The sequence below is a fragment of the Eretmochelys imbricata genome, chromosome 7, assembly GCF_965152235.1.
Source record: "Eretmochelys imbricata isolate rEreImb1 chromosome 7, rEreImb1.hap1, whole genome shotgun sequence".
NCBI classification, from domain to species: domain Eukaryota; kingdom Metazoa; phylum Chordata; order Testudines; family Cheloniidae; genus Eretmochelys; species Eretmochelys imbricata.
The window spans coordinates 46,328,832-46,352,087 of NC_135578.1; the positions used below are offsets into that span (position 1 = coordinate 46,328,832).

General features: G+C 57.1%; 1 protein-coding gene across 1 annotated transcript; it reads right to left on the reverse strand.

The window, feature by feature from the left end:
• Nucleotides 1-645: 645 nt before the first annotated feature.
• Nucleotides 646-23,074, reverse strand: LOC144267438 (semaphorin-3D-like). The gene is made up of 17 exons (XM_077821416.1): nucleotides 22,942-23,074; nucleotides 13,315-13,475; nucleotides 12,805-12,867; nucleotides 12,235-12,354; nucleotides 11,393-11,495; nucleotides 10,106-10,234; nucleotides 8,726-8,871; nucleotides 8,150-8,264; nucleotides 7,738-7,807; nucleotides 6,081-6,225; nucleotides 5,740-5,962; nucleotides 4,524-4,612; nucleotides 3,722-3,763; nucleotides 3,069-3,226; nucleotides 2,627-2,691; nucleotides 1,463-1,596; nucleotides 646-1,074 (listed from the first exon to the last, which is right to left on the reverse strand). The coding sequence occupies exons 1-17, from the start codon at nucleotides 23,072-23,074 to the stop codon at nucleotides 646-648; spliced, it is 2,325 nt and encodes a 774-aa protein (XP_077677542.1).
• Between the last annotated feature and the right edge of the window lie 182 nt (nucleotides 23,075-23,256).

The window sequence follows — 23,256 nt, forward strand, 5'->3', positions numbered from 1 at the left end:
CCCTTCTCAAGCTTGTGCCCTATCCCCTAGCCCATGTGTCATCCTCCCTAACTGACTTGCAGTGCTTGCCTGAAGGGGCGGGGGGCTCTGTGCTCCACCAGGGCGGAGGGAGAAGTGTATTACTGAGGCCGGATATCAATTCCCCATAACAAGGGAGTCTGGTAAGAAACATGGGTTTCCCTTCTGTTTAATTTCCAGTATTTATCAATAATAAGAGGCATAATAAGAAAATGACAGAAGGAAAATGCAGAGAATAAATATTTCATGGTATGTAAATCGTTTAAAGTCCTTGCGTCACATCAGTCTGTGTCAGCCGGCCTAGTAACCAGACTGTTTGCTCCAGGCCGTAGCTGCAAAGTCCCTGGTTTAGCACCTCCTGGACTTAGCAGCCCCATTCGTCTGGGGGTGTCTGAGAGCATCTGCACTGGCCGCTGGCCTGCTCCAGGAGATGGCAAGGGGCAGTGTCACGGCTGAGGTAGTACATGACGAGTCTGTGGGCCTCTCAGCAGGCAGAGCTTGGCAGCAGATGAGCTGAGCTGGCACCTGTGTGCAGGGCTGTGCGTGCAGAATGGCTCTGGAGACGTGGCCGGCTAATGGAGACTGGTTCAGTGACCTGCTCCCCCTGCAGAGGGCACTGTGCGGAGCTCAGACTAGTCTCAGCCCAGCTCTGGCTGGCTTCAGGGGGTTGGGATGCCTCCGCGCTCGGCCTTTCTTGCTCTCCAAGGAATGCTGCTGCCACTTGGGGTTCCAGGCCTTTTGCCGCTGCCTCTCCTGGTGCCAGAGCGCATTGCAGTACTCGTCCAAGCTGGGGCCGGGTGCCCCCAGGGTCCGCGGGTAGCCCTTGTACTGGAGCTGCATGGGCACGGCGCTCAGGTGGCTGCCTCCCTCCTCGGCCCCCTTGCTCCGTTTGGCCCCCATGGCCTCGTGGCCAATGACACGAAGGCTGTAGTGCGTGAGGGGGCGGGAGAAGGCACGCTCCATTGCCTGGCACTGATAGATCCCCGCATCCTCTCTCGCCAGTTGGCGGATCAGGAGCCCTTGCTCCAGGGTGGAGAAGCGGTCACCGGTCCTCACCTGCGGCAGACACAGGGAGGGGCCAAAGCAGAGCACCCTGAGATGCTACCCAGGGGTTGTTGGTAGGGAGCCAGGGCTGCAGCTTGCGACGTGCTCCGCTCGTCAGTCGGGGGCGGTGGCATTGCCCGTGTGGGGACTGTGCCAGCTGAGCTGCTTGTGCACTGGGCCACGCTCAGGCCTGGGCAGCACCCCCTCCCCCCCGCTGCCCTACCCCCTCTGAGGGACTGGGGAGGGGCAGAGACTTGAGCTGCGTCCCCCCCTCTGAGGGACCAGGGTGGAGCAGGGAGGCCTGGGCAGTGTCTCTTCATCGCCATGCCCCCTCCGGGGCAGAGCATGGGAGCCTGGCCATACCACTCCCCACGATTTAGCTTTTCCCTTCCCCAAGTACCTCGTCCAGGGCTGCCTCCTTGCTGCGCTGCACGAGCCATCGAATGGCAGTCTGGGGAGAGCGTGCCAGGCACTCGAGGAAGGTAGAGTTGTTCTCCACACCAAATACCAGCTTCTCCTCAGCTGCAGTGACCCCTGCAAGAACATGTGCATGTGGGGGGAGCAGAGCCCTGGGGCCTGGTGCATCGAGTCTCTCCATGCCCTGAACCAGCACCCCCTCTTCCCCAGCTCTCTAAACCAGCCCCACAACCCTTGCTGCTCTAATCCCCTGGAGCAGCCCTGCCCTGGCCCCACCTGCTCCAATAGCCCCACACACCTGCTGAGAGAGTCCCACGTTCCGGCTGGGCCGTCTCTGGCTAGAGCATGGCGCCACACGTGTGGCTAGAGCTGGCTAGAGCACTTGGGGGCAGGAGGGCAGAAATGTAATTGGCAACAATACAACCACCTTTTGCTGCACGAAAAGGGGCCTGGGGGTGTGTGTGAGGTGACTTGCTCTACCTCGTCTTTGCACACACGCAGCTGGCAGTGCCCAGAACACAGGCGGAGGACATGCTGTTTGCAGAGCCATGTAAATCCCGGCTTTCCCGGCCTGGCATGCTGGGGAGTGACTGGAAGGGGGACAGCGTTTATGGAAATGGAGCTGGCCATCCCAAGATACTTTCCTCTGCTCACTGTTTGCTGGTTAATTACTCGGCCGCACCCAGCCCCATGTCAACGGCTGCCTGTCACTAGATTTGCTCACACGCTGTGCCCTGGACCTGAGCTGGGTTCAGTTTTGCAGGCAACACTTCCTGGGGAAGTGCGTTGTCCAATGTGACTGTACAAGCCTGGGGGTGGCGCTCCTGCGTGGCTGCTGGGGATAGCCGTCTCTGTACGTTGCTGCCAGCATGCGGGGGGCCCTTCCCGGGGCTGTCAGCACCCCAATGCTCAGCTCACCGCACGGTGCCGTGGTACAGCGTGCAGATGCACCATGATGTGGCATTGGTGCAATGTCTCCATCATGGGGCGGGATTGCCCCACCCATGGCCAGTCCTGCTGGAGGCACCCGAGGCTGGCTGGGGCTTCTGCCTCACCCCCACCTGCTCCCTCCTCCATGGCAGAGAGCAGCCCACGCTAGGCAGCATGCAGCCTGTGGGAGAAGGGTGCCGCAGTGGCTGATTCTCACCCGCTGTGGTGTCCTGGCACTGACTGACCGGGTCGGCCTTCAGCGCATCCTGGCAGCGTGCTCGCCTGTGTGGAGTGCAATGAGATAACACACTCAGTGAGCTAGGTGCCTACTGCAGGGCGTGCGTCAAATGGAGATTTATTGGTGGGGCTGTGTGGGGCCCAGGACTGGAATAGCAGGAGGCTGCAGGTCTGGAAGGAGAGGCATCGGCAGGTGTGTGTCTGGAAGGCCCCGGACAAGAACAGGCAGGGGCTGCTGCGGTTCTGGATTGTTGACTGTGAGAAGCCAGGGCAATATCTGGTACGGTGGGTGGTGTCCATGGCTGCTGGGGAGCGGCTCCAGACTGCAGGGTGTGTAACTAGCCCTGAATTCCCCCTTCCCATCTCCAAGCAAACAGCCAGGGACGGTGGACACTGTGTGAAGGGAACAGGGCAGGGCTCACCTCTTCTCAGTCAGCCGGTAGGGGCTGCAGCCCTTGCCGTCCCAGGTGCAGTACGGGTCTCTGGCCAGGCAGCAGTCAGCGCAGTCTTTGCCGTAGAGCTCGCAGCGGTACAGGGAGAGCTGGACAAGCCCATGGGTGCTGCTCACAAACAGCTCCTGCTGCTCATGGAACCAGAATGGCTGTCAGCACCCCTGGCTCCCCTTCCATAGAGGAGTGGCACGCAGCAGCCTGGGAGCAGGGCTGGACCCACACCTCAGTTCCTAGCTAGAGAAGGAACCAGCTATTCTAGCTCTTCATGGATTAGTGCAGGGAGTAGGCACCTGACTCATATTGGGGCACTTTGACACACATGGACTCGGGCAATGCCACTCCTGGCACCATGCAATGGGGCACCTGACCCAGCTGGAACTGGGCAGCACTGCACCTGGTGCCATGCAATGGGGGGCCTGACCCTGACAGCTGGAAACGGCCAGCGCCATGCCTGGCACCTGGTGCCCTGGAGTGGGGGATCCTGTCCCACACAGCTGCAGCATGTGAATGTCTGCATTAGTGTGTGGTTCCTGGCTGGAGAGCCTGGGAGTCGCATCCTTGTCTTGCATGGTGTGACTGGGCCCTGCATAGGGCTTTGTGAATGGTCATTAATGAGGCCTTACCCGCTTTGGTGAGAACTGCATGTCCAGGATGGGAGATGGCACCTAGAGGAGAAAGGACCGCACTGGAGCTTGGGTAGATCTTTGCCCAACTTCCTAGCTGAGTTCAGCCACCGCAGCCCCAGATGGTCCAGTGCTGGATCCCTCACGTCCGCCCTGCTTTGCCAGTGCACCTCCAGCCTGATGTACCCTAGCCCCTGCTATTCTAGGATCAGCCCTGTGCTTGAATGGGTTAAATTCCAGCAGGAAATAGACAAGAGGTCAGGATCCAGCGCCAGGCTCTGACCCAGGCTCTGTGTGATCTTGGGAAACTCACTGACGCTACCCTGTGCCTCAGTTTCCTGTCTGTGCAATGGGGGTAACAGCACTGCCTCTGACTGAGGGTGAGGCCCTCTGAGACTACAGCGCTGAGGCTCTGAGCCTCCGGGTGGAGGGGCCGGGGTGCAGCCTCCAGGATGTGGTCACCCCACACCCTTGGCTATTTGTGGCACGGCTCTGCATGAGCTCTGCCCATGGCTGCTGCAACTGAGGGCTGGGACAGGAAAGAGCAAGGGCCTGGCTGGCCCTGAGGGAGGAGCAGCTCTCAGCCACAGCAGCCAGGCTGGGAGAGGCTGCTGGCCCCGCCAGACACTCCCCCAGTGCAGACCCCAGCTGCAGAGGAAGCTGCACTGTTGCAGCCACTTTCAATGGCCACGCACAAGCATCCCAGGTCCTGCAGCTGAGGCCTCTAGAGGAATCAGTTCCCCCAGGAGCCAGTCTAGCCCCTCAGGGCAATCGGAGAACCCAAAGGGGGTGGGATGGGTACCTTAGAGACACTGATTTCCTCCAGGCTGATCTCCTCGCTGTCCTGGCCTCTCCCGCTGGTGAGCCCCACCTTCAGCACTTTGCCTTCGTCTGGGGAAGCAACCGGGGAGCCATCACAATCCCACTAGACCCAGTGAGAGCCCCCTCAGGAAGTGCTCGAGGGGGAGGTGCCGTAGCTATCAGCTGCTACGGAGCTTCTTTCCTTCCCTGAGCTAGTAATGATCTCTCCAGCCAGGGAGGAGATCATTACTAGCTCAGGGCCAGGGAGGAGATCATTACTAGCTCAGGGAAGGATAATTATTAAGAGTCCTCCCCAGGCAGGGGGGACTTTTTCCAAGCCAGCACATGTACTTTGTCTTCTCCTTTCGGATTCAGCAGGAGAAGAGATCAGACTTGACTTCTGAGCAAGCCAAAGCTGACCTGCCAGGACCAGCCCTGTGAGAAGTGGGTTTTGCTAGCCGTCTGCCCTTTCATCCCTCCTCCTCATTGTCCCGTCTCCTCAGAGCCATCAGTGCCAGGAGACCGAGTCAGAGACCTGCTAAGTGTAGCAAGGGAGACAGAAGCCAGACTGCACCAAGGCCTGGCCTTTACCCAGTTCTCTTCTTGGTAAGAGGCTGCATCGTGACAGATCCCACTCCTGGGGGCTGCCGACGGGGCATGGAGCAAGCGCCTGCAGTATTTGCTAGCCCTGAACATCTGCAAACTCCCCCATAGCCACCTACAGAGCTCAAGGTCAGGCCCCCGTGAGGATGGAGTGGGAAGTGAGTGATGCCCTCTAGTGGCTACTCTAGATAAGATAATTGACCTGCTCTGGGGTGGGCCTTGTGCTTTTGAAGCTGAAGGGTCCAGCTTCTGGTTACCTGTGTATGTACCAGTGATATATATACACAGCTAGCTCTCTGGGGGCAGGGACGCTCATGTTCATCTGTACAGCCCCTAGCACCACAGAACAGGGAGTCACTGTCCCCAGGGCATGGCTGAGGTATGCTGGCTGCTCAGTCTGAGAGTCCCACGGAGTGGTGCAGAGAGAGGACAGGACCCTGCTATGGTGGGGCTGAGGAGCTAATACAGCTCAGTGGGGCAGACTGGTGTGTGGGCAGAGTGGGGGGTTTTCACTGGTGCCGGCAGGGGCGGGACACGCTCTCACCAGTGGCAGTCCAGCAGGAGAGGGGAAAAGGTACATTCAGAGCTGGCGGTAAAGATCCCAGAGCCTCTACCTGTTCCAAGGAAGAGAATGTCGTAGAGCCCAGACTCTGTCTCCACCCTGTCCACTAGCAGCTGCCGGAGCCGATAGGGCACGTTGGCCCTCACCAGGATGGGCTTCCGGCCAAGGGGGTACACGGGGCTCCACATCAGCTGGTGGTTGCGCATGAAGCTTATCAGGTCATCAGGGAAGTCCTTGGTGGAGTGGAAAAGAGGGTCGTACGTTTCGCTGGGGCACTGGGGGAGAGATGGAAACAGAGGAGGGAATTTAAAGCACAGAGTGACCCAACCCCTTCCCCTGCCGTCACCAACCTCTCAGCCCCGCCCCCCACCCTGCCCTGTGTCCCACACTCACTGTCCCTGGGCGGGGGTAGGGGATCCGGCCCTTGTACTCCACCCAGCGGTAGTCAGCTCCTTCCTTGTGTGCAAAGGGCCCGCTGAAAGCAGCTCGTACAGCAGCCATGGAGTAGACACACACGGCAGAGCCGCTGAAGATCCCGCTGCCAGAGAGGAGACAGACCGGCCTGAGCATCGGACTCTAATGTGGCCGCCATGGGAGCCAGCGCGAGAGGTCTGGTCTGTGTGCAACACTGCTGTGGTTTAACCAACTCAGGGCTCAGACCGGGCAGCCCCTTTCTGCAGCTTCAGTGGGGTCCATTGCCTGAGCTTCCCTCCGTTCCTGCCAGCTTCTGCCAGCAGTGCTCTGAAGCCGCAGAGAGAACACTAAGCTGCAGGGAGAGGTAGATATGATGGAGGGTAGGGATAGGGTCCAGAGTGACCTAGACAAATTGGAGGATTGGGCCAAAAGAAATCTGATGAGGTTCAATAAGGACAAGTGTACAGTCCTGCACTTAGGAAGGAAGAATCCCATGCTCCGCTACAAGCTGGGGACCGACTGGCTAAGCAGCAGTTCTGCAGAAAAGGACCTGGGGATTACAGTGGACGAGAAGCTGGATGTGAGTCAGCAGCGTGCCCTTGTTGCCAAGAAGGCCAACGGCATTTTGGGCTGTATTAGTAGGAGCATTGTCAGCAGGTTGAGGGAAGTGATTATTTTCCTCTATTTGGCACTGGTGAGGAGTATTGCGTAATACCTGGAGTATTGCATCCAATTTTGGGCCCCCCACTACAGAAAGGATCTGGATAAATTGGAGGGAGTCCAGCGGAGGGCAACGAAAATGATTAGGGGGCTGAGGGAACTGGGGTTATTTAGTCTGCAGAAGAGAAGAGCGTGGGGGGAGGGGGGAGGTTGATAGCAGCTTTCAACTACCTGAAGGGGGTTCCAAAGAGGATGGAGCTTGGCTGTTCTCAGTGGTAGCAGATGACAGAACAAGGAGTAATGGTCTCAAGTTGCAGTGGGGGAGGTTTACGTTGGATATTAGGAAACACTATTTCACTAGGAGTGTGGTGAAGCACTGGAATGGGTTACCTAGGGAGGTGGTGGAATCTCCATCCTTAGAGATTTTTAAGGTCAGGCTTGACACAGCCCTGGCTGGGATGATGTAGTTGGGGATTGGTCCTGCTTTGAGCAGGGGGTTGGACTAGATGACCTCCTGAGGTCCCTTCCAACCCTGAGATTCTATGATTCTATGATCCACCAGCATTAATTGGTACAGCTGGTGCTGAGCCACCCAGCCTAGGGCTAGAGAGCTGCTGCTTGCACGGGAGAGGCTGACGTCCATTTACCACTGACCCACCAGTCACTGCCCTGCAATCCTCGGGAGACCAGCGCTAGCTAATGGGGGCAGGCAGGGAGGGGCTGGCACGGTCCCAGGGGAGCGGGATTGGCTAGGAGGTTCTGCAGTGGGGTCTGTTTTTGCCCTGGGCTTCGTGCATCCTCCCACAGAGACCTTGTGTCCCTCTTCTCCCCTGCCCCGCCCCGGCGCTTGGCTAGTAACAGCCTCCATGCTGTCCGGCCACCGGTCTCACTGCGTTTGTGCGAGAGCCTTGTCCCCTGCTGCTCCCTTTGCTCTGCTCTTCCCTCCTCTCCCCTTGGCCTACCCGCTCACACTGACCTGGAGACCGTGAAGAGGCCAAAGATGAGAGGGCTCTGTGGGTCCCGGGTGCGGAGGAGGAAGACATCCTCTGCAATGACAGCGGGTGAGGAGTCCTGAGCACACGCTCTCAGGGACCCAGCTCTGGGCCCAGGGAGCAGGGTGAGGGGCTTTCATCAGGTGACCTTTGCCCCCTCCCCTCTCCCACGCCAGTGACTGTGCCCCACTCGCTCTGGCGAAGGAGCAAGCAGCAGCCGGCACCCTTCAGTCGGCAGCCAGGGCTGCTGTGGTGATGCAAGGTGCTCGGAGTCCCTGCTACGGCTCAGTGGGTCGCCTCTGGGACGATCCCAGCCCAAATGACCATGCCGTGGGCCCTGAGGAATGGCGGCCCTGAGGAATGGCAGCCCTAGGTGGGCCCGCGCGCCCCACTCACCGAGCTGGTCGAAGTGTGTCTCGCTGGCCTGGGGGCCTGGGATGGAGCAGACCAGCCGGGCCTTGAGGAACGTGCTCCAGCGATTGATCAGGCTGCGCTTCCCGCCGACGTCGTTCTGCCAGCCACAAACCCACCGCTCAGAGGACGCTTGCGATGCCCTCCCCCCCCGCCCTCGCTCCCTCTAGTGTTAACCCTCCATGCCCGCTCCCTGCCCCAGGTCACCTCCCCCTCCGGCATTGTTAACCTTGACATGCCCACAGCTCAGGGAGGGTGGGATGGGCGATTACCCCACTCTCCCCAGCCCAGCGTCTCAGCTTCACATAGCAAGGCAGGGGACATGACTTGTCCAATCAGTGGCAGAGCGGGCAACAAAGCAAAACAAAACCCAGGTCTCTTTACTCCCAATCCCTTCTCTAACCACTTCCATCCCTCTCCCCAAAGGCCAGTGCTGAGCCCAAGGAGCCCTGCCAAAAGGAGAGAGAAACAAGCCCTCGTTTCCCAGTAGGACAGTGCCATGCCCCTCCCCTGCCACTTGGTAGCGCTCTGCAGCCGTGCCCTGATCCTGGGGTGGCTGACCTTGCAGACGCGCGCCACCCGGGCATGGATGCGCCGCTTCTCCCACTGGCCGGCTTCCAGGGCCGTCTCCCGGAGGAAGACGTACACCTTGTCATCGTGGGCGTTGTGGGTGTCGGGAATCACGTAGGCACCGATGAACACGGGCTCTGGGAGAAGGGAAAGTTCGGCAGCCAATGGCACCATGCCAGCAGGTTGACCCATACCCTCTGGCCATGTCCCCTTTTCCTCTGACAGACTTGGCTCTGCTCTGGCTTTAAATGATGCAATGGTCTCAATGGCACCTGGCTCTGAAATTCCCTGCTGGGCTTTGGAGCTGGGGCTCTGATCCAGACCCGTCTAAGCTTTACTAAAGTGAAGGGAGATGCTGGAACCAAGGAGCACCCCAGCAAACAAAGAGGGGAGTGGGAATACCGTTAGCTTCCCATCGCATTCATTTTTGCTGCCATGTGATAAGATCCTTACACACGTGGAGCCATTGCTTGTTCTGAGCGTAGTGCTCTGGATTTCAGCAAGACGTCACGCAGGGCGAGGGTGTTGCTCAAACCAAGCTATGCTGGCAGTATCTCACCTTTGCACTTGTCCTCCCCAGTGGGACTGGCATTCGGCACTACCCACTCAGACCATCTCAGTTTTCTTCCTGACAAGATCATTGTGGCCTGAGGTTTGATCCAAAATACTCTGTGGGTTTTTGATAGTCTCACAAAACTTCCCTTGAACAATGCAGGTGTGATGGCTGAGAAATTGGGCCTCTAGGGCCAACAGTCTGAGCTGCTTCCACTTGAGCTAACGTTCCCTAGCTGGGCCTGCAGCTGACTTGCCCCCTCCGTGGATGGGGCACAGAGGAGCCCTGTCACACACCCACAGAGCAGTGGGTTACACAAGCCGATCTCACTCGGGGCTGGGTTTCAGCAGCACCTTCCATCTTTGTGGGCCGGAGATCTGAAGAACGTCAGAGTGAATCTAGGCTGTTACTCACCAAAGGGAGCTTGTGCCCTGTAGTGAGTCTGGGGCTTTGGCCCAAAGGCAGCTGGAGCTGCTTGACATGTAGTTGTCCTGTTCTACCCGGGTCTTTCCTCTGTCATGTGGGGGCACCTCCCCGCCCTTCTCCCTGCAGCTCCTGAGGGCGGAGACTGGCGGGGGCATGGGAGGGGACAGCAGCAGAAGGGGTAGTTTGAAGTGCTCGAACAGAGGCCTGTGCCCAAGTGACAGTAGGGGGTCTGGGCCTCTTAAAGCAGCAGGGAGAGAAAACCAAGCCCCTGCTCCCCTGCAGCAGCACCGGAAATGTGGCACCTGCATCTCTTCCCCAGCAGTGCTAAGTCCATTATGTTGCCGGGTAGGACGGCCCCCCCAGCTAGGCTATATCCCAGCCCCACATTGTACCGTTTAGCCAGTGATCTTGGTTCTGTTCTGTCCGGATGTAGTTCTGGGCAGCCTTGTGAACTCGGGTCCGGAAGAAGGCGGCGCTGCTGCCCATGAAGTCGCTGGAGGTGCCCGAATACAGCTCCCCGTCTGAGCTCAGAGAGGCAAGCAGGGGTTAGCAGAGCCAGCGGGTGCTTTGACTTAGCCAGCTCCTCCCTCAGTCCCACCCCTGGGGAAGGAGGCACAGACCAGGTTATGGGGCACTGTGCCGTGGGTCAGCCTCGCCCGAGGAGCTATGAGCTGACCGCGACAAGGTAACGGCAGATTTCCTTGCAGGGGCTTGAATAAAAACTAGAATCACAGCCCCCGAACGAGGGTCGGTTTTTCTCCAGGTGGCCTGTGCATTCCCGGCTCAGGAGCGGGTCTCAGAGGGGGCCAAGGTTGCTGCGGATCTGCCGCCTTCCCCTGTGAATGCTTTGCGAATTGAAGGCAGGCTGTGCAAGGTAGTCGCTGGGGAGGGAGATTGAGGCGCTCTGAGGGTATGACTACGCTGCGGCTGAAGGCGTAATTCCCAGCGTGGGGAGAGGTACATGTGCCGGCTCTGACGAGCTACTGTGGGTGGCCATGGAGCCAGGGGCAGCATCTTGGACTGGCTGGCTGAGTACGGTAACCCCAGGTAAATACTCCACTCCACGCAATGAGGGCTGGAAATTCTCCAGCATTAAAACAAGAACGAACACCTAACGAACCAACAGCTTAGCAATAACTAAATACAGGGCAGATGAAACCAATTCCCTTCATCGCTCGGCAGGGAATGCCAATTTCCTTACCTACCACCCTGGGCCAGGAGAGGGTCTTATTACAGCCTCCTCCTGCACAATCTAGTGCCTCTATCATGCTCCAGAACCAAGATTGGCAGCCTTCGGCTGCTGTCGGACAGATGGGCCTTCCACTCTTAGATCTAGCTAGTCACAAGCTTGGGCAGCTTGTAGTTCCAGCCCCAGATCAGCCGTGCCAGGTAAGTAGCTCGGCTGTAATGACGCTGTGCAGCCAGTCACTCCTTGCCTAGTCCCTGTCAGCGCTAACATCCTGCCTTGGCCTTTCACACCTGCCTGGGCATCTGGCTGAGCTCCCCCGTGAAAGGGAGCTTGCAGGTTCCACTCTGGCAGAAACCACAGCTGAATGCGGGATGTGGGTTAGGAATCATTGGCAGGGGATGGAGCTGATTGTCTAACCCTTCTTCATTTCTAATGCGCCCATCACCACAGTATCTAGGCCCCTTTTCCTGCCCCCCCCCATTCCTCTTACCTATGAGTAGCCCAGTGAAAGGTTCGTGGGGGCTGAATGGACACTTGCCTCTCCCAGATTCCACAGAGTTGGCCACCAGCTGTATCGGGGAGCCCCCCGGCTCCTGCAGGGGTTAAAGGGGAGATTTTGGCCCAGGCAGAGGCTGGGAGTGAACTGATCTGAGCGGCTTTGGGGCAGTCCTGCCAGATTTCAAAGTCCACGTTGTGTCAGATGCACATGCTTGTATGCTGGGGTCTGAGCCACGTTGGGCCTGCTTGGCCGGCCACTGCCAAGTTAGCAGCACTTAGTATGGATCGGATGGGTGTGTTCACGGGGCCGGGGGCAGAAGCAGACATGGTCCCTGTTCCCTAAGAGCTCATAATACAGGGAAGGTCTTGGGGGTATGATCAGGCAGGGATGCTGCTGGGCACCAACCCAAGCTGGCCGAGTTAAGCTCATCTGGTGAGAGACTAAGGGCCTGGCCTGGGTCGCTCAGCTGCTGTTGGCCTGGGAGCAGCTAATGTCTGGAGAGGATTGACCCTTGCGAGGGGTGTGTGTGCCCCAGGGTCCCGCTGCAGGAATGCCTCCCTCCTGCTGCTGGGGGAGAAAGGGGAGTGAGCACCCTCTCCTAGGCCCCCTCATGCTGCCCCCCTCCTGAGGTCCTTCATGCCACCTGCACAAAACGTGCTACCAGGTTCCTTGAGCTAGGTGCGCCCCTCCCCTGCAATTCCTCATGCCCCACCAGAGAGGAGAGAGTGGGTACCCTGGGATTCATCATGGAGCCCAGTGGGGATGAAGGCACACCCTGGGATCTTCTCACTGCCCTTGGCCCAGGCAAATTCACCCTCCAGGGTCTCTCTCACCTGTGCCCTGGATCCGAGCTGGACGAAGGCGCAGATGGGCTGGTAGGAGCCAGTCCCACAGGCAAACACGTGGCTTCTGTTGAACGGCTGGAGAAGCCGGATAAAATTGGCACATTCTGTCTGCTCGGGAAGAAAAGGTTCCTTCAAACGCCAGCACCATTGCCCTGGGCCTTTGTGCTCCAGATCCTGCCCCTGGAGCCCCCTCACCTCTTCTAACACTGGTCTCCAGCATGTCCCCTCCCCAGGGCACGGGAACGCCCTGGTGCCATTTGCTGTACACTTCCCCATAGGTCTGCTGATGCCCAGAAGAGTGGGCGATGTCTGGCTAACACTAGCCATGGGGACAAGGCCAGTGGCCTGGTGGCCCCGACCAAAGCTGTATGCCTACTGTCCCCATTGTTAAAGGTTACACTGGGTCTAAGGGAGCTGTGCTGGCAGCCTGAGCTCCCACTGGCTGCAGATCCATGAGCCTCCTGCTCTCGGCAGGGTGGACTCACGTGGGTCAGGCAGATTCCTGCCTGGGCCTTGGCTCACTGAGCTTTGAACAAGGATGTTGGGGTCCTGCTTTACCTCTGCGTTCTTCCCAGCAAGCCGGCAGCGCTCCACCTGCTCCTTGCGGGCTGGCCAGAAAACCTGCAAGAGAAAGCACAGGCCTGGGAGTGTTGCTCCAGCCTCCTCTCTCCTCCTCCGTGGTCCTGCACCAGTCGGGCTGCGCAAAGGGGGCTGGAGCTGCTCCCCAAGAGTGCTTCATGCTCCATCCTGCTTCCCTGACGTGTGCTAAGCAAGGGCAGGTGCGTGTCAGTACACACAATCACAGCCCAGCCAGCCAGCGGTGCCGCTCCGTGGGGCAATGTGAATGAGCAAATGCCACCCTGAGGGCTGCAGTGTACCCCAGGGCTTGCATGCTCTTGGGTGTAATGCCCCCCCCAATGGCAGTGTATAACAAGCCTTTGGTCGCTGACTTTGCAGTACCGGTGCCCCCTCCGGCACGCAGAGCTGTGCTCCCGGCTCCCCAGGCTGCTGGGAAGGGTTAAGCCGGGCTGCCTCGGGACCGCGTTTCCATGCCCACCTGGCACTGACCTTCTGAGGCTCCTCATTTGGCCTGTCCAGATGCAGCAGGAAGATGTGGTTTTTGGCTCCCACCATCAGCCACGCCCTGGTCTCATCTACCAGGAAGGACTGGAAGGCCAGCCCATCCCCTGAGCCCAGCAACAGGCGGGAGCTGTTGGATCTCAGCAGGTCTGCAGAGCAGAGGGGGAGGGATCTGTCACCCCCATACACAGGAGGGAGCCCTGACCACATCCCTCCCCCAGGAGATATCTATCCCACCCGGTCCCACACTCTCCCCGGGAAAGTCCTCTTTACCCCAACCCCGGAGGAGTCCTTGCTACCATGAACACCATACCTGTGCGCCCTGGGGAAGGACTGCAGTACCCCAGGGGATAGCAAGCATTACCCCTGCCCCCACCCATGGGAGACAGCAAGCACTGCTAGTAGCTGCCCTTTCCCCGACACCAGGGCAAGATGGCCCAGCCCACATCTGGCCAGTAACCAGTGTGGCCTCTGGCAGTCCTGGCCTGCTGTTCCCTCCCAGAGAGCGGAGTGTCCCACAGGTCAGGACAGCTGGCTGGCCCCACAGGAGACAAGCAGCTGCTATAGTTGGGCCCACCCAGGGTCATGGCAGCTCAGCTTCGAGTGTCACTGACCTTGCAGTTCAATGGCGCCATGGGGCCTGGAAGAATTTTAACCATTGCAGCAAATCCCCAGTTCTCCCCAGTCCTGTTCCCCGGGCACTGCGGGCTGAGAATGCAGCACGGGTCCATTTTGCATTTCTAGTAGAGGGATCCCTGAGCACAGGCTCAGTGGAGTTTCTATATAAAAGCCCTCAGTCATTCCCCTGGTGAAAGCAGCCTTGAAATTAAAGGCTGTATTAAACCGGTGGCTGCTGCTTGATTTGCGGGGTGATTGTTTGTGGTGTTGCAGGACTCGTTTCCCTAGGTGAGCTGGGCCCCACCTCCTGCGTCAAGTGGAATCTCGACAGCTTCTAAGTCCATCTCCCTCTCTGTCCTGGGGAACCGCAGCGTTCCCCAGCCCTGGCCCAGGCCGGCTCAGGGGAGATGCCAGAGGGCCCTTGGCACAGGCGGGTGAGAGCAGCACAGAAACGGGAGGTGGCAAGGCCCCAGGAGGTGATTTCCTGGCGCCATTGCACCGTGGAATCCGTTTGCAGGGGCACGTTCCAATACTTTGTCTGTTCTGCTCTACCGCTAACGTCCCAATGGATGGGGCTGTCACCGCTTCTCTAGGGAGAGTATTCCCCAGTCCCCAGCCTCTCTGCACACTGGCAGGACTTTGCCCCTGCTTGTCTTCTCCTTTATTTGCTAAGCACTGACCACATGCTTTGCTCTGCACAGAGCCAGCGAGTCCCTGTCCCGGGGAGCTTACACTCTTAACCTCCCCCTACTGCGCCTTGGTCCATCCTGCACCATTCCTCAGCCTCAGTGTCCCTCAGCAGACGTGCCTTCAGACTGCTGAGCCAGCGGGGATCTGGCAGCTCTTCCCCTCCCCCTTGAAACTGTAGGGGAGGTTAAGCCCTGGATTAGTCCAGCGCAGAAAGTAGCTTTTAGAGCAGCCATTTGCTGACAGGCCAAGCCCCGTATGGCAAGATTCCTGGGAGCAACATTGGCTGAACGAAGCAGAGGAGCCAGCGCAAAGCCCACTGCTCTACCTCCCACTCCTCCTGCCACCCCACCAGCGGACACAGGAGCACGGACTCGGTGCTGCTTTGGAGAAAGTGCTAGCAGGGTGAGTGCCCTCAGGCGAGGGGGCAGGACTTGACAGCCACTGCCAGGCTCCTGATCCTCCTCTTCCCCCCGGTTCTGTTTGCACGCAACAGCCAAGGCGATGGACCGAGTGGTGACTGAGTGCCCTAGGCATGAGCTGGACTGGAACCCAGCTCGCTCTCCCATTGCTATAACATCCCCCTTGGCTAGCTGCAGGAATCGCTCGTCTGGCTGCAAAGCAATCAGGAGACATGGACGCACATAGGGAGAAGTGACATAAGGCCGTCTGGCCGTACTCTCTCTCTTGCCCACAACCACCTCATCTTCACCTGTGGGGACACTTCTGAGCCTGTCTGGCTCCCCCTTCCTGGCTGAGTTCCAGGGGTGCTTGGGGTGGGGTGGGGGAAATCTTCCACCTTGGCTAATTGTCCCTGAAACATTGCCCAATCTAGCCTGAGCCTGGATAGGGGGCTGCATGGGCATTAACGAGACATGTATCAGTCTGGGGGACACAGCCAAATCCACCCCCCTGTTGTTCCAGGGATGTGCATGGAGTTTTGCTCTGATTAAGTGCTGACCACACGCTGTACAAAACCCAAACGTCAAAGCAGCCGCTGCCCTGGAGAGGTTACTCAGTAGAAGACTGATGCAGACAGACAAGAAGTGATGGGAGGCCCAGAGGGAAGAGTCACCTTAGGGCATTTAAAACCCTTAACCAATCACTTTCCTATGTCTCTTGGAGGAATCTGACTGAGGCGAGAGTGCTGGCCCACTGCACTGCAAGGTCATGCGAGGCTGAGGGGGCTTGGGGGAAGGTCGGAAGACAGGAGTGGAAGAAGGAAACAAGAGAGGAGACGAGGCAGGCGTTACTGGCTGAGTGACAGGGCTGGGGATGCGTAGGAGATGAGATGCGAGTCCTAGGTCTGGGAGAATCTGTGCAGGACCTTGAAATCCACAAAGATGGGATGAACTTGGTTGTCTGGGAAGCAAGCACGCCAGCATGTGTCTGTGCAGGTGTGGATCTGTGTATGTGGGGGCACGGGTGCCTGAGATGGGATGCATGGAGAGACATGCTAAAACAGGCCATGGGATTGTAGATTATTTCTCTTTCCCTGTCGCCCCATTCCCAGGGGACAGGGGAAGCCAGGACCTCTTTTTCTTCAGGACAACTGCAGCGAGCTGGAAATTCCACTGACATCTGCTCAGCCCAGCAGGGCAAGGAGCAGCCGCAGCATTTGCAGCAGGCAGGTGCTGGTTCTCAGTCTCTGTACGAAGAGAAAGCTTCAGTCAAGGCAGTTCAATGGCAAATCAGTTCCCCGGCTCAGCCCAGCTCAGCCTGGCTAATGACCGGGCCTGTCATTTCATACACAGCAAGCCAGGGAAGTTCCTTGGCACTAACCATTCTTGCTGGGAGTGTCCTATAACTAGCCAGGGGAGGCATTCTTCACCGTGCACTTTCTTACGGCTGGCATCATCACTTGCTAGCTGTATCTCCAGTGCCGTTTACCTGGCTGCAGCCTGGCGACCTCTGTGTGCTTTCCCTACCCCCATGCCGAGGACAAAACTTTTCAGATCTGCCTAGGGAATCCGGAGTCCAGTGTTTGTTGGAACGGGGCAGGTGAGCACAGTCCGAATGAGCCAGAGTGGGGAACTCACCCTCCCCCAAGCTGATGATCGCTGCCCTGTGAGTGACCCCAGGCGGGAGCTGGGCAGGACCCAGAGCCACAAGGCATTCACCGGCCTCTGAAAAGGCTGGATGTTTCCCTGGAGGCAGGGCTGCTCCCCTGACCCTGCTCACCCAGAGTGAAATGTAGGCCAGGTCCATTGAGGATACAGAACAGAGTGAGGGGCAGGGGCAGGTCAAAGGTTTATCCAATACACTCCCCCACCCTGCTTAATTAACCAGAGTAATGCAATGAGGTCCCTAGGGCGATAGAGCCCAGGATGCTCCCATTAGCACTGCTTCACCTTCTGACCTCCCTCGTGGGCAGGGGAGAGGTCAGCCAGGATTCATGATGGGGTTCGCTCAGGCCCGCTGTGTTCTTTGGGGCTAAGATTCAATCTGGCTTCCAGGCAGGATGAATTGTCCCGCACTTGCAGCATTAACTTCATCGCCATGATCTCTAGTTTCACATCCTCCTCCCTGTAGCTTGGCTTGTCCCATTCCCTTCATGAAGAGGTGGGTGGGAATCTGACCCAGTTTGTCCTACTCATGAAACAAACCTGGGCAGGGAACTGTTCAGTTAAACAGGAAGTCTGAGGGGGCTGGGAAAGGGGTGGAGCAGGGAGATCCCCACTGTGTGTGGCTGGGAGAGCCCAGGTACCAGCTCCTTATCTGCAGATGAGGCATCGTTATCCCCTCAAGCATATTTACATTCCTGGCCAGGTCCTCCATAATCACTGCAGCCTGCTGAGCATCTCTACCCAACCTTCCCCTGAACTGTGCTCACCACGAGGGCATCCAAGTGCCTCCCGGGCCTGAAGTGTTGCTCTTCTCGGAGAGCGTTCTCTCTCTCCCCATCGCAGACGGGCCAGCACTGAAACCCTGAGCCGAACACCCCAAAAGTCTGGGGACAGTCTGGATTTGAATCAAGCCTTTTGCTGCCAGTGTGAAAGGAGTCCATTGGGGCCACTTAGTGGTGTGTGATACGGATAACTGCCTGCTGGGAACAGGAATGAGGCCCATGAACACACTGTGCGCCTACACCACCAACCAACCAGCCAATGGTAACAACGTCCAGCCCCTAACAATCTGTGAACCAGTGACCTGCAGGCAAAGGGCTCTGCAGCCCGCGTCCAGTCGCCTGGAACGTTCAGCCCTCTACGTTAAGAGCAGACCACGCAGCGTTAAGGTGTAACCTCATTGCTGATATATAAGCCCAGAGTAACGACACCATCCCAGATAGAAAGACACAGCCCAGTCCAGGATTTCAGCTGGCTTCAACGCTGGCCTGTCTGAAGCAGATTGAAGTAGCATTCACTTTCTGAATGCCGATCAGCGCAGGCCAAACACCAAGAAGCTGGTAGTGCTTCCCGTCCAGTAATGTAACTTGCTGATGTGCAGGTGGTACAGGTCCCCCTCTGTGACTATCAATGGGATACGAGGTGTTGCATGCAGCCCCAGAGTTCAGGCAGCTTATGTTTTCAGCTCTGGAGGTCCCTAGTTCAGGCCCTCCCACGTCTGTCACAGGAGCAGTTGCGTGGATTTTCTCAGAAAGGCCAGCATTCTATTATAAGCCGTCTGATGGCGTTATCATGGTGTGAGGGGTCATATTGCTGCTTAGCCTTATTGTTCTGCGCCGTGTTCCCCTGTGCACCATCCTTCCTTTGCTCTCCCTGCCTTAGGTCTGTCATTTCCTTTCTGAAAGCCTGTCTGTGTTTCTCCCCACCCCCATTCAGCCCACGCCCCTCCCCCTTGCGGGGCTCTGACGATAGCTCAGCTCCCAAGAGGCTCTGGGGCGGAGGGAGTCTGGGAGGTTTCTTTCCTCTGGGGTTTTTGAAACCTAGACTTGTCAGGCCGTTGTGGCCTTGACCCTGCTACGTGTAGTCTGTGAGTCACACCTCCTGCCATTGTCTGCGTTGTCCCCAAGCCGGCCTGAGGCTGGGAGCTTCCTCTCCCAGCTCTGCCCACAGCACGAGGGCCGTTCTGGCTTTGAAGAAGGAAGCCCTCCTCGGTCCTCTCCTCCAAACAATCTCTGTTCCCGCCTGGCCAAGGAAAGGAAGATCTAGCCATTGTGTTTCTGAGACGTGTTATCGATGCTGGCAATCGCCCAGCGGTGACCTGCTCTGGAGCATTGTGCTTCCTCACCGGATGCTGCGTGGCAGACAGTGTGTGCAGGCAGCCCTGACCAGGGCCAACTTCTCCCCCCACTCCCTTGTGGTCCTTGGTTTCAAGCCTGAGTTCTGGTGGCTTCCCACAAACCCCCAAGGCATCTCCCGGCTTGAGTGCCAGTCTCTGCCCAGTCAGTTCTGTACTGAGAGCGTATCACCCCTAGACCACAGCCAGTGGGCCATTACCTCAGGCTTGGCGTCCAGGAGACAGAGTTTTGGGGAGCTCTGCGTTTGATGAGCATCCAGTCTAAGTCCCCCTTGCACCTCAATTAGACAGCCAAGCAACTGGCTCTCTTCTCTGGGAGTGAGAGGAGACCTATGGTCACAGGTATCATCCCTGCCCTGCCCTGACGTGCCACCCGTGGTCCTCACCTCTGCCCTGAGGCCACCACCGTCATCCGAGTTCTTCCTGCAGGAGAACCACTGTCCTCAGCTGGTGTGAACTAAGCAGGCTTGTGCCTGGCTGGAGTTTGGATGGGAGGCCTCCAAGGAAGCCTGGCTATGGTAGCATTGCTGGTGGGGCAGTTCAGTAAGTGGTGCTCATCTGTGTCTGCACTGATCCAATGGCCCAGCATGGAGCTAGGGTGTGCTATGATGCTGCTGGGTGAAAATCAGAGAGCGTCCCGACCACTTTGTCATTAAAGAGCCCTGTCTCAGGCTGAGCTGAAGGCGGTCACGTAGGAGAAGATTGTGACTCAGAGCCAGGCCTGCGGGAGTATAAAGGGCGGCCTGAGGGTGTAAAGCCATCTCCAGCAGAAGGGAGTAGAGCAGCTTGCCTTAATTCCCAGGCAAAAGGCCTGGGGCGTGGGAGAGCGGCCAACAGGAGACCCTGGGTCAGGGGAAGGTCCTGATTTACATGTGGAGCTAAGGTTAAACTGTTTTACTTGGAAAAAGCAGAAGCCAAGTCCTGAAGAAAAGGGACTGAAAGGCAGTGAAGGCTGCGAGGTCTCGGAGGCACTGGCTGGTGAGTTGGGCCTCTGCCTTACAAGCCCATGCTGGTTTTCCTGAGCAGGAATGCTGAATTCCAGCAGCCTGGCTGGATCCCAACTCATGAGTAAGCTATGCAGATTAGTCTTCACTCCCCCATCCTCTAAGCTGTTGTGTAGTTTTGCTGTGTGCTGTTCACGAGCTAGTGCATTCTATACCAGAGGTGGCTGCATATCATTGTTGGGCCTTGGAGCCCTCCACAGAGTCTGTAAAATGCTTCAGAATCCTTTTGGCTGAAAGGGGCTATGTGGTACATGAACGTAAGAGTGTTGTCAGTAGCTGTGGCATCGAAATATCGCACCATTAGGATGGGTGCTTGCATACCCCGGTGATGAGTGCAGTATAAATAACTAGACAAATCATCTTTATGTCACTAGCTGAAAGAAGGTCAAGGGCAGATGTGGTCCAGTTGCAGAATTAGCAGGGGTTCAGGGAGGGGCCTGGAACGGCTCTCCTCAGAAGAGACTGAAAAGATTGGGATTGTCTCCTTAGAAAGGAGATGAATAGGAGGGGATGTGATAAAGGTTTGCTTGGTCCTGCCACAGTGCAGGACTTCTCAAGGTCCCTTCCAGCCCTACGTGTCTATGAAAGGCTATAAAACCATGAATGGGATTGTCATAAATATAAAGGGAAGGGTAACCACCTTTCTGTATGCAGTGCTATAAAATCCCTTGTGGCCAGAGGCAACATCCTGTTACCTGTAAAGGGTTAAGAAGCTAAGGTAACCTCGCTGGCACCTGACCAAAATGACCAATGAGGAGACAAGATACTTTCAAATCGGGAGGTGGGGGGAAACAAAGGGTCTGTCTGTCTGCGTGATGCTTTTGTTGGGAACAGATCAGGAATGCAGTCTCAGAACTTCTGTTAGTAAGTAAGCTAGCTAGAAATGAGTTAGATTTCCTTTTGTTTAATGGCTGGTAAAATAGCTGTGCTGAATGGAACGTATATTCCTGTTTTTGTGTCTTGTTGTAACTTAAGGTTTTTTGCCTAGAGGGATTCTCTATGTTTTGAATCTGACTACCCTGTAAGGTATTTACCATCCTGATTTTACAGAGGTGATTCTCTTACCTTTTCCTTAATTAAAATTCTTCTTTTAAGAACCTGATTGATTTTTCATTGTTCTTAAGATCCAAGGGTTTGTGTCTGTGTTCACCTGTACAAATTGGTGAGGATTTTTATCAAGCCTTCCCCAGGAAAGGGGGTGTAGGGCTTGGGGGGGGATATTTTGGGGGAAGACGTCTCCAAGTGGGCTCTTTCCCTGTTCTTTGTTTAAAACGCTTGGTGGTGGCAGCATAGGGTTCAAGGACAAGGCAAAGTTTGTACCTTGGGGAAGTTTTTAATCTAAGCTGGTAAGAATAAGCTTAGGGGGTCTTTCATGCAGGTCCCCACATCTGTACCCTAGAGTTCAGAGTGGGGAAGGAACCTTGACAGGGATAGAGAAGGGAGACTGGAAACTTCTGTTCTGCCTCATGACACGTGAACAAGGGGACCGTCAATGAAACGGAAAGGTGGGAAATCCAAAACTGACCCAAGCTTTCCCCCAATGTACAATCAGCTTGTCTTGCCCCAGGAAGTTAAGAACTGTCTATATGGATAACGAGGCTAACTAGTTAACATAACTGAGAGCAAAGCTTCTGGAAGTGATATTAGCCCCCATGGTTTGAGCCAAGCTCTCACTACCAAGCACCAGATTCTTGCACCTTTCTCTGCAGCATCTGGTGCTGGCCTCCAGTTCGCTGGGCTAGATGGACCTCAGGAGTGAGCCAGTCTGGCAATCCCTGTGTCCCTAAAAGGAACTCAGCATGATGCCTGTCTGGTGGCCCCTTTGTGAGACCAGCTGAGGGTTTCATTCCAGTTCCTTGTGGATGTGTGCCCATTTCACAAACCCGCCGCTGTGCTGGGAGCCTCAGCAGAGAGGCCGAGGGCTGACGCTGTGGTGTGTGAACTCACCCCTACAGAGAAGAATTTGGGGCTGTGACGAGAGCTAAAAGTCCAGCAGCATGAAGGGTGAATCCTCACTCCCCCCCACACAGCTGGAGTAAACAGGCTGGGCACTGAGTAGGAACCCTTGCCCCAGGCCGTAGTGCAGCAATGACTCTGCTCCATAGCTGCTGCTACCTCTCTGGGCCGCCATCGCCCCTTCCTTGCAGGGTGCTGGGCAGTGGAGCTGTGTAGCCTGCAAATCCCCCAGTTCCTCCCTGGCCCACCATAAGAGTCCTGGGGTGGGGGTTGCAGGGAGCCCCCACAGAGCTCTGTACCACAGAGGGCAGGGAATACAGCCTCCCTGCATCCATGTATTGGGTCTTGGTTGACTGAGCCTCACAAAGCTGAGTTAAGTGACTCGCTTGAGGCGATGCACTGAGTCAGTGGCAGAAGCTGGCTCTCTAGATTCCCAATGACCTGCTCTAACCACTAGACATGCTTCCTCCCAGGTGAACTCAGGCTAACTCTGTACCCGCCCTCACACTGAAGTCCGTACGCTTTCCCCCATGCAATTGAACAACGTGTTTTGTTGTGTGGCCTGTGTAGCTAGAGGTTGCCCAAGGCCTCCTGCAGTGTGCAGTGTTTCCCCATGGTGAGGGCTGGCCCTGCCCCTGTGCGTTACACAGTACATGGAACATTATAAAGCACTGTACGCTGAGTCTCAGGGTGAAATGGGGTATTTTTAGATCCCCTCCTGTGCCCCAAGGGCAGCCCAAGACTTCCCCTCTGGGCCATTCCCTTTCCAACCCCCACCCCTGACAGCAGCAGATAGATGGGCATTGCCTGAGCCCCCTGGGGTAGTGGCATTTTCTGAGCTCTCTGGCCATGCTGGTGTCCCCCCAGGCCATACTGCAGTCAGCTGAGCTCAGCCTCTGTCGGGTTCTGGTGCCTCACTGGCCACAACTACTGCAGGGCAAGAAGCCCCATTGTAGGGCTGATATTGGCCCTACCCAAACCCTATAGTCCAGATCCTCCTCCCCCCACCCATTCCCACCAGCCCTGGCCTCACTAGCTGCCAGTCAGCTTGGCTTCCTGATGCTACTTCTAGATCATTCTGAACTGGGCATAACCCCAAGGAAATCCTGGCTCTGACTGCAGGGCTGATCAGCCGCAGGCTCCCCCCTACCTTTGTACGAGAGGCGAAGGCGAGGGACACCTTGCTTCCAGGCACCACCATTCCCAATGCTCAGCAGGAGAATCCAAGTCAGCAGGGCAGGGGCAGTGGAGAGGTGCCGTCTGCTAAAGACCAGGGCTGGCATGCTGGTGGATTCTCTGGCCGGGGGCTCCTCTCTCAGCAGGGAAAGCTGCTCCTCCCTCCAGGGAGCATGTTCTGCTGGGAGAGATTCTGGTGCCGCTTCCAGCTGAAAACAGAAAGGAAGGAATTTTGCATCTCTCTTGGCCATGCATTTAGCAGGGCTGAACAATCTGGGCTCTTGGCCTG

Bases quoted from the DNA above. Each gene is read 5' to 3' on its own strand.
- LOC144267438 (XM_077821416.1), bottom strand. From the start codon at position 23,074: ATGCCAGCCCTGGTCTTTAGCAGACGGCACCTCTCCACTGCCCCTGCC. The intron at 12,355-12,804 runs GTAAAGCAGGAC...CTTCCCGAGCAG, and splicing joins TTGCTGGGAAGAACGCAGAG to ACAGAATGTGCCAATTTTAT. The intron at 1,075-1,462 runs GTACTTGGGGAA...TGTCTGCCGCAG, and splicing joins AGGAGGCAGCCCTGGACGAG to GTGAGGACCGGTGACCGCTT.